General features: G+C 39.7%; 2 protein-coding genes across 2 annotated transcripts; both read right to left on the minus strand.

Moving 5' to 3' along the window:
• Positions 1–1,514: 1,514 nt before the first annotated feature.
• LOC144058346 (fucolectin-like) lies at positions 1,515–3,463 on the minus strand. Its single transcript, XM_077576756.1, has 4 exons — positions 3,363–3,463; positions 2,990–3,051; positions 2,321–2,600; positions 1,515–1,923 (listed from the first exon to the last, which is right to left on the minus strand). The coding sequence occupies exons 1-4, from the start codon at positions 3,371–3,373 to the stop codon at positions 1,758–1,760; spliced, it is 519 nt and encodes a 172-aa protein (XP_077432882.1). The 5' UTR covers positions 3,374–3,463; the 3' UTR covers positions 1,515–1,757.
• Positions 3,464–5,008: 1,545 nt separating this feature from the next.
• Positions 5,009–7,787, minus strand: LOC144058345 (fucolectin-like). Its single transcript, XM_077576755.1, has 4 exons — positions 7,769–7,787; positions 7,427–7,491; positions 6,757–7,036; positions 5,009–6,148 (listed from the first exon to the last, which is right to left on the minus strand). Exons 2-4 carry the CDS (start codon positions 7,488–7,490, stop codon positions 5,968–5,970), a joined length of 525 nt encoding a protein of 174 aa, XP_077432881.1. The 5' UTR covers position 7,491; positions 7,769–7,787; the 3' UTR covers positions 5,009–5,967.
• Positions 7,788–8,064: the final 277 nt, after the last annotated feature.

Raw genomic sequence — 8,064 nt, forward strand, 5'->3', positions numbered from 1 at the left:
TTGTGACAATAATGTCCAACTCCAGTAGCATTTCAACACAGATGAACTGAGCAGTCAAACTCCTCCCTGCCTCAGCCATTAAAACAGACGCAGCCATTTGGCTGGTGTGTGACTCTCGTGAGTCAGAATGTGTGGAAGTAGCGAGTGTTGCTTTTAAGTCATGGTTCGCTCTGTACGTCTTTGCACGTTTTACAACCTTGAATGAACCCTGATGAAAAAAAATAAAATTTACCTTTGCAAGCCGCGGTGCCGTTAAGTGCGATACGGGCTTTGACTGAAGTTACTAACGGCAAGTGTCACATAAAGGCAAACTGCCGCTAATATACAGTAGTTACTACAGGTACCTGAAGTGTTGAAGTTGATAGGAGAGAATGCTTGTATTGCTGGCGGCGGTTGCTGCTGGGTTGAACCCTCCCGGACCCCGTAGCGCTCACAAACACGTCAGACGGTAATCGCATGCTGTGTGTACAAATGCTTTGGAATAGTGGTATCGTTTCCTCCTTTAGACGAAATATCCAATTTGCAAACATAATTTTGTCCTGTTAGCTTTTCTTGGAAGATGTCAAACTTTCGAGCGTGGCGCACTGTTTGTTGCTCGTCCCGCACAGAAATGTTGCGCGCGTGGTGACGTCCTCGTCCCACACGGAACCGATAGAGGGAATCGTTAGCAAAAACGGCAAACGATGCCAAGGAATTGAAACACCAAACATTCACACCTTCCCAGCACCAGGGTGATTAGCAGTGGAGGCAATGTGCATGAAGTGCCTTGCCCAAGGACACAACACTTGGGGAGAGCGGGGATCGAACAGCCGACCTTCTGGTTACTGAACGACCGTCTTTACATGCTGAGCCACGGCTGCCACATTTATTGCAGATAGCACAGGTAAGCTCAATGAAGTTTATATGTATTTTTCCCTTAAACGTGCCTATAGACATTGTAGCCTATATAGTGAGTCTCTTTTTTTTTTGTCACTGCTGAATAGTCTTCCAAGAAAACTTTCACTTGTTCAATGATCCTATGTTGTAATGAAGCTTCTGTACTACTCTGAATCACAGTTCAATACAATATTTTTTTTCAACCTGACATTGAGTACAGCCATAACTTTGTTTATTGTCCATAGAAATGTTTGAGTAAAGCGCTCTCATGTGGATGAAGACAAGAGCCGGGTCCTCCAAGTGGCTCTTCATCTGTCTGTCAGGCTTGACCTTGCACTGATGGCTCGCCACGTGTATACATGTCCTATTGAATGACTGCCTGAAATGTCTCCATATGCAGAGGTTTTAACCGAATACAATCTCCCGATGCTCTAAATTTATTTGGCCTTAGGCCAGACCATTTTTCAATATGTTAAACAAAATTGCATTTTTCTTTTTGTGGCAATTTTGCCTTTTTCCTGTCAGGTCTTCATGAGGTGGAGCATGAATTAATGGCTGGCGGAAAGATTTCCCTTTGTGTCTCATCACCTTACTCTTTGTAAAAACCAAGATATTTTGCATTAATAATTTAATGGAAAGATTGGAAAATAGACTTTTTTATTTAGATGCAGCGTGTACTTTAACCAATGCATGGGGTGGGGGGACCTCTGACATCCCAATGACAGAGCCCTTAATGAAGAAAATACAGAGAGAAACAGTCACAAATATGGTGAAACAATTGGACTAAGTAGCTTCCTTATAAATGAATAAGTGTGGAAGATCTTGTTGGTTGACCAATTATCTGCATGGCATAAACTGAAAGTAGTTTACACTCTCTTGACTCAGCTGCAATCATAATTAGCGGCCTCTTTCCCTTGTACTTCCACTTCACACAGTGTCAGGTATTCTTTCCTTGTAGGGATCACGATGTTGATGAAGCGGCCTTTCATTCCATTGCACCCAAATGATTTGGTGTGGCCAGCTGGGATTGATGAGATCACAGTACATCTTAAAATGGAATAAAAATAAATAGGTTAGCAGTGCAATACAGGAGTATAAAAACATGGATACTATATAAACCCATGCCCAGTGAAAGTCATTCAAGTTAAATTCAGTAGAGAGGTCCACAAGAATCTTGATCAATATCAAAAGCCTCATGTTACTCCACCCAAGCCAAAATGTAGACCTGCTTTTAGTCAATTTTTCAGATGACATGCTTGCAATAGAAAATGCCGGAATGCCTACGGAGGTGTAGCGCGGTCTACTACATTTACAAACATGCTAAATTAGACTTGCCCTGGCACAAGATATACTTTTTATTTTTTTTTTATTTTTTAAACAGAGCACACAGGCACCCATCTACAAAAACGGGGCCCATTAGGAGTACATGCATTAGCACATTTACCTGGGATTAGCATTGCCATTGTCACGGAGGGAGTCTCCAATGCGGATCTCAGCTCCATTAATCCGGTTATGACAACAATCTCTTCGGTTTGTAATAGTGACAATGTCTATTTTGTACATTTTCTGGAGGTCCAGTCTCCACCATGGTTTCATTTGTTTTTTGGTGTGAGTACAAGATTTATGTGCCCAATTGCTTGCACGACTTCCATCAATGGCTCTTTGGGGACTGCCATTCCCATACCTGGAGGACTGGCAGGCTTTTCCATTCATGGCAAGGTTACCTGCACAGAGAAACCGGTTAATTTCCTTATGGGAGGAATCGAATTAATGGTCAGTGAAATATCTACATTTGAATATCCTTAAAACCTAAAGTGCAAGAGTACAATTTGGAATTCAACCAGTGCTTGGAAAAAGCCAACTGTCTTACAGAAAAAAAAAAAAAAAAAACTCTCAAAATGTCAGCTTTTGAACAGAAGGACTGCAGCAGTCACCCCATTGTTTATACCAAGTAAGATATTAGTAAAAGTTAGAGAACTAAAAGCCCGGAACAAAAAAAATTATAATAATAGCGAACCCAACAGATATAAACCCAAGAAAGACAAGGGTGATCATCTGTTGCCATCCTAATTGCCAATAGGAAAGCCAGAGACATACAGAGAGACAAACTTACCTTTCGAACCGCTTGCCTCGTCGGTCATAGCCAACAAGGTGAGAAGAGCCAAAACGAGCATCCTATGGAAATGAGTCAACAAGTTATGTATGCAAAGCCTGCTTGTCATAGCCGAATACAGTTAATTTGTTTCATTACTAATAATTTGTGTTTGCAATTTAATGATAGACTTTCTCTGTGAATCAGTCTTTCCAAGTTGCAATATATTGATTGACATGCCATGCAGGGTTGAGGACCCAAGTGCAGAGAAGCGGGCAAAGCAAGGCAGGTGTGCACACGAAAATGTATATTGAAAGCAAGTCACTTTGAAATCCCCTAGAAATAAACAAAAGTCCAAAACAGATGGGAAGAAAAGACCAAACACTACACTTACTCGTGGTACATGGTGCCAAGGACACACTAGCAAACACAAATGCTTAACCAAGGACTGAATAGAAACAGGGAACTAAATACAAGCAAACTAACGAGTGAACGAGATTCACCTGGATAAGACACAAGTGACTGAGGGAGCTGATTGGTGGACCCAAGGAACAGAGGCCGGCGAGAACAGGAGGACACTAAAAAATAACAAGACAGACATAAACCAGAAGAATAACATTAAACGAAACCAAATGTAAACCTAAACAACATAGACCATGGACCGTCATCCTTCTATTTAAATGAAATAAAGTATATTCATAGATATGCACAATATTATCCACTCACCCCCATCCAAAATCACTCTCCAAGGCCTCCCAGGATTGCTGGTATCCAAAAACTGAAGTATTATCTGGATAGTAATTTCATAGATTTGGATTTCTTGTGTTCAGACATGAAAGAAAAGATGTCTTACCTTGCTAATAGTTTTGCCTGTCAACACTTAAGCCTAGAGATATTAATAGGTAGATAAGGAGTCAAACTAAATGTTACTGTTGTGCAGAATATAATAATTTCTGGAGCAAAAAATAAAAAATAAAGTGTGATTTTGCAGAACTTACCTGCTATTGTGTGAATGCAACACGACTGCCTCATCCTAGCATGACAGCTCACAAATCCTTCTGGTGTGGCATTAACGATTAAGACAGTTTCAGTGACAAGCTACAGGGACTAAGATGGACCATTTAGAAAGAAAAAATTATCCAGAAAGGACCTCTTCAGAAACTAAAATGAATTTGCCATATAAAATACATGCAATAGGAGAAAAATCCTATGGGTCCAAAAATGGAATTAGGATCTTCTGAAATGTTTCAAATCATGAAATTTATGTGGGTCACATAAACTAAAGACATTTTGTCATTACATTACTTAAGAATAGTTTTTTTTCTTATGAACAATAATAACGGTTTGAATGATAACGATTGTCATGCAGTACAGTACCTTATCCTTACTTGACCTATTTCTGACAACCCCCCCATCCCACAGCCCGTGTATTTGTTTCCCTCTCCCATCATTCTCCCACAGCCGCTCAATCTTTGCACTACGTTTACATTTGTCACCTGCTCTCCCTCACCATGCTTTCACCCATTACTCTCTCCCATCTGCCCGCCAGGCGGTCAAGTACATCGGCCATTGTCTAAAAACATGTGGAAAGAATTATTTGGCTTTGGCTTTTTTTTTTTGTGGTAGCTACTCCCTAAATGGTACCTAAAAATATTTTTTGTTTTAATTTGTTTTCCGACGACCACTTTGTACACTTTCTGGCTTTTTCCTGTCAGGTCTTCAGAAGGGTGATTAAATGTTAGGTGGAACATGAAGCACTAATGGCCGGAGGAAAGATTTCCCTTGGTGTCTCATCGCCTCACTCTGTGTATAAAAAATGAGACAAGTGATTGAAAGCCACATTGACCAAAATCCATATAACATGCACCAAAAGCAGTAGAGGCCGTGAAGCCTCACAAGTAGCCTTTTAAACATGTTTGTGCTGTAAAGGTTACGGACAGTGCTCAATTCCAAAAGAACACTGAAATAATGTATATTTAGCTAATTTTGCATTATAATGAATTACAATAATTTAATGAAAAGATTAGAAGCAAGAACCAGTGCAATAAGACTTTTGATTTATTAGTTACAAAGTGCATACTTTATTAACCAATACAGCAGAAAAAAATGACATAAAAGTGAAAGTGGGGTAGGAGGACTTTCTTCCACTGACCCCTCTCTGTCAGAGCACCAATGACTGAAAGCCCTTGATTCCGGACTGATAGATAATGTGTCACATTTGATGGAGAAAATACCCAGAGAAAAGGCCAGAAATATGGATGTGCTGCTTTAATACAGTGAAGCAATTGCACTGAATAGCTTTATTATAAATGAGTAGGTGAGGAAGATTTTATTGCTTGATCAATTACCCGGTTGGCACAAATTGAAAGCAGAAAGCATAATGTGCTATATATTGACCTCCCCTACCCCTACCCCATCCCCAAAAGAAATTTGACACCAGCTCAGTGGCCGAGTGGTTAGAGTGTCCGCCCTGAGACTGGGAGGACGTGGGTTCGATTCCCGGCCGGGTCATACCAAAGACTATAAAAATGGGACCGATTGCCACACTGTTTAACACTCAGCATTAAGGGTTCGAATTGGGAGGTTAGATCACCACATGATTCCCGAGCGCAGCGCTGCTCACCGCTCCCTCAGGGGATGGGTCAAATGTGGAGAACAAATTTCCCCCCACTTAGATGGGTGTGACAATCAGTGGATCTTATCTTATTATACATACTTATATATTTATTTAGTAATTTTAAGCAGAATAACTATGTAGTGGAATATGACAAGTGAACTGAGCAACAAAACATTAGCCAAAATGACCAAATGAACTGCCTCCTGGCTTAGCTATTAGTTTTACTTTATGACTGCAGGTCATTGGTAGTATAGTACTATACTTTAAGTTGTCTTGGTCCACCTAAATATGACCTAAGGCTTAAAAATAAACAAAAAGATGATTTATGCATTATAAGAAATTTAACTCCAAATAATAATTTGGCTTTTGGAACGCTCTTGACTTAACTGCATTCATCATCATCATTGGAATCCTCATTGGCCTCGTCCCCTTGTACTTCCACTTCACACAGTGTCAGATATTCTTTTCTTCCAGGAATCACAATGTTAACATAGCGGCCTTCCATTCCATTGCACGCAAAGGATTTGGATTGGCCAGCCTGGATTGATGCAATTACAGTACATCTAAAGGAAACAACATAAGAAAAAAAAGTTGGCAGTGGAGTACTGGAGTATAAAAACATTATAGGACCTATAATATAGGTCCTATTTCCGTGTCTGGCGCAAGTTTAGTGGAGTGGCGTTTGCTTCCTTTTGGTAGTATTTTTGCTAGAGCAGATAGAGGGTGTTTGATCTTTATGTGATGTTGTGGGAGGGAACGCAGCCGACTCCTGGCCCAAGAAAAGGCTCCCCTCATTCAATTTAAATTCAGTAGAGAGAGGTCTACATAGCGGAAGGACTTGCTGTAGTCCATGCAGTAGATCGTAAAGAGGAGACCATAAGCTCTGCCTACGCCTCGATCAAAACCAAAATCACATTACGCCAAAATGTCAACCTTCTTTTCGTCTAAAATCGGGTCTAGTTTTGGTCACCAAATTACCAGATGAGATGTGTTTGCAATAGAAAATGCCGGAATGCCTCCCGATGTGTAGTGCGGTCTAATAAATTTACAAACATGCTAAACAACACTTGCCCTGGCACAAAATTAAGATACGCCTATTTTTACATAGAGCGCACGGGTGCCTGTCTACAGAAACAGGGCCCATTATGAGTTTGTCCATTACCACACTTACCTGGTATTAGAATTGCCATTGTCATCAAGGGAGTCTCCAATGCGGATCTCAGCTCCATTAATCCGGTTATGACAACAATCTCTTCTGTTTGTAATAGTGACAGTGTTTATTTTGTATCTTTTTTGGAGATCCAGTCTCCACCATGGTTTCATATTAAAGTTTGTGTGAGTACAAGAATTCTGTGTCCATATGCACGCACGATTTCCATCAATGGCCCTTTGGGGACTGGTATTCCCAAAATTAGAGGATTGGTAGGCTTTTCCATTCAGGGCAATGTTACCTGCACAGAAACAAATGTTTTATTTTTTTGTGGGGAATCAAATTAATGTTCAATGAAATAGCAACGTTTGAACATTCTTAAAGCCTAAAGTGCAAGAGTACAGTTTGGAATTCAACCAGTGTTTGGAAAAAGAAAACTGTTTAAAAATCACACAAAATGTCGGCTTTTAAACATACAAGACACCAAAGAAAGGCACCTTGTGGGTCTGCAGCAATCACCCCATTGTATGTACCAACTCGAGTAAGATATTAGTATAAGTCCGGAATGAAACATAGGGAACCCAACAGAGTAAGCCCAAGACCGACAAGGGTGGAGATCATTTGTTGCTATCCTATTTGCTAATAGGCTAAAAAAATAAAAAATAAAAAAAATAAAGGAGAGAAGACTTACCTTTCAAACCGCTTGCCTCTTTTGTTATAGCCAACAAGGTGAGAATCACGGCTAAAATAATCATCCTATGGAAATGAGTCAACAAGTTATGTATCCATATAAACTTCAATTACCGGTACATGAGTGTTGCTTCTGTAGCGTAGCCTGCTTGTCGTAGCCAAATATATATCATAGTTATTCATTTATATTTCAATATTCCCTTAATAATAATAATAGAAATATTATCCGTGATTACAATTTAATAATATACTTTCTCTGTGAATCAGTCGCAATGTTATCCTCCTACTGGTATTTAAAACAAATAAAGTAAAGCAACTTTATAGCTCTGGATGATTGACCTACCTGAAGATCTCAGTTGACTTGAAAGGTACAACCTGTTAGTGTCGAGTTAGAGAACACTTATTTTATACTCTTGAGCTACGTATGCATGATTGTCCTGTTTTGTCAGAGAATGTCCTGGTCAAATAACGACTGTTGGTTTTGTTCTGCTAGTCTAGCTTGGTTGTTATGATAATTGCAATGGAATCTCTGTGAGCCTGTGTACAATACTTAAATGCTAAGCTTGTTTTCTTTCTCAAGTCAGCAAAATACTGTCTTTTAAAGTGCAAATATTAAAACTCAAACACTATTATTTCCAA

Source organism: Vanacampus margaritifer, chromosome 9 (assembly GCF_051991255.1).
Source record: "Vanacampus margaritifer isolate UIUO_Vmar chromosome 9, RoL_Vmar_1.0, whole genome shotgun sequence".
NCBI classification, from domain to species: Eukaryota; Metazoa; Chordata; class Actinopteri; order Syngnathiformes; family Syngnathidae; genus Vanacampus; species Vanacampus margaritifer.

Bases quoted from the DNA above. Each gene is read 5' to 3' on its own strand.
- LOC144058346 (XM_077576756.1), bottom strand. The intron at 2,601-2,989 runs GTAAGTTTGTCT...TTCTCTGTGCAG, and splicing joins CGAGGCAAGCGGTTCGAAAG to GTAACCTTGCCATGAATGGA. The intron at 1,924-2,320 runs GTAAATGTGCTA...TTCCATTTTAAG, and splicing joins AATGGCAATGCTAATCCCAG to ATGTACTGTGATCTCATCAA.
- LOC144058345 (XM_077576755.1), bottom strand. From the start codon at position 7,490: ATGATTATTTTAGCCGTGATTCTCACCTTGTTGGCTATAACAAAAGAG. The intron at 7,037-7,426 runs GTAAGTCTTCTC...GTTTCTGTGCAG, and splicing joins AGAGGCAAGCGGTTTGAAAG to GTAACATTGCCCTGAATGGA. The intron at 6,149-6,756 runs GTAAGTGTGGTA...TGTTTCCTTTAG, and splicing joins AATGGCAATTCTAATACCAG to ATGTACTGTAATTGCATCAA.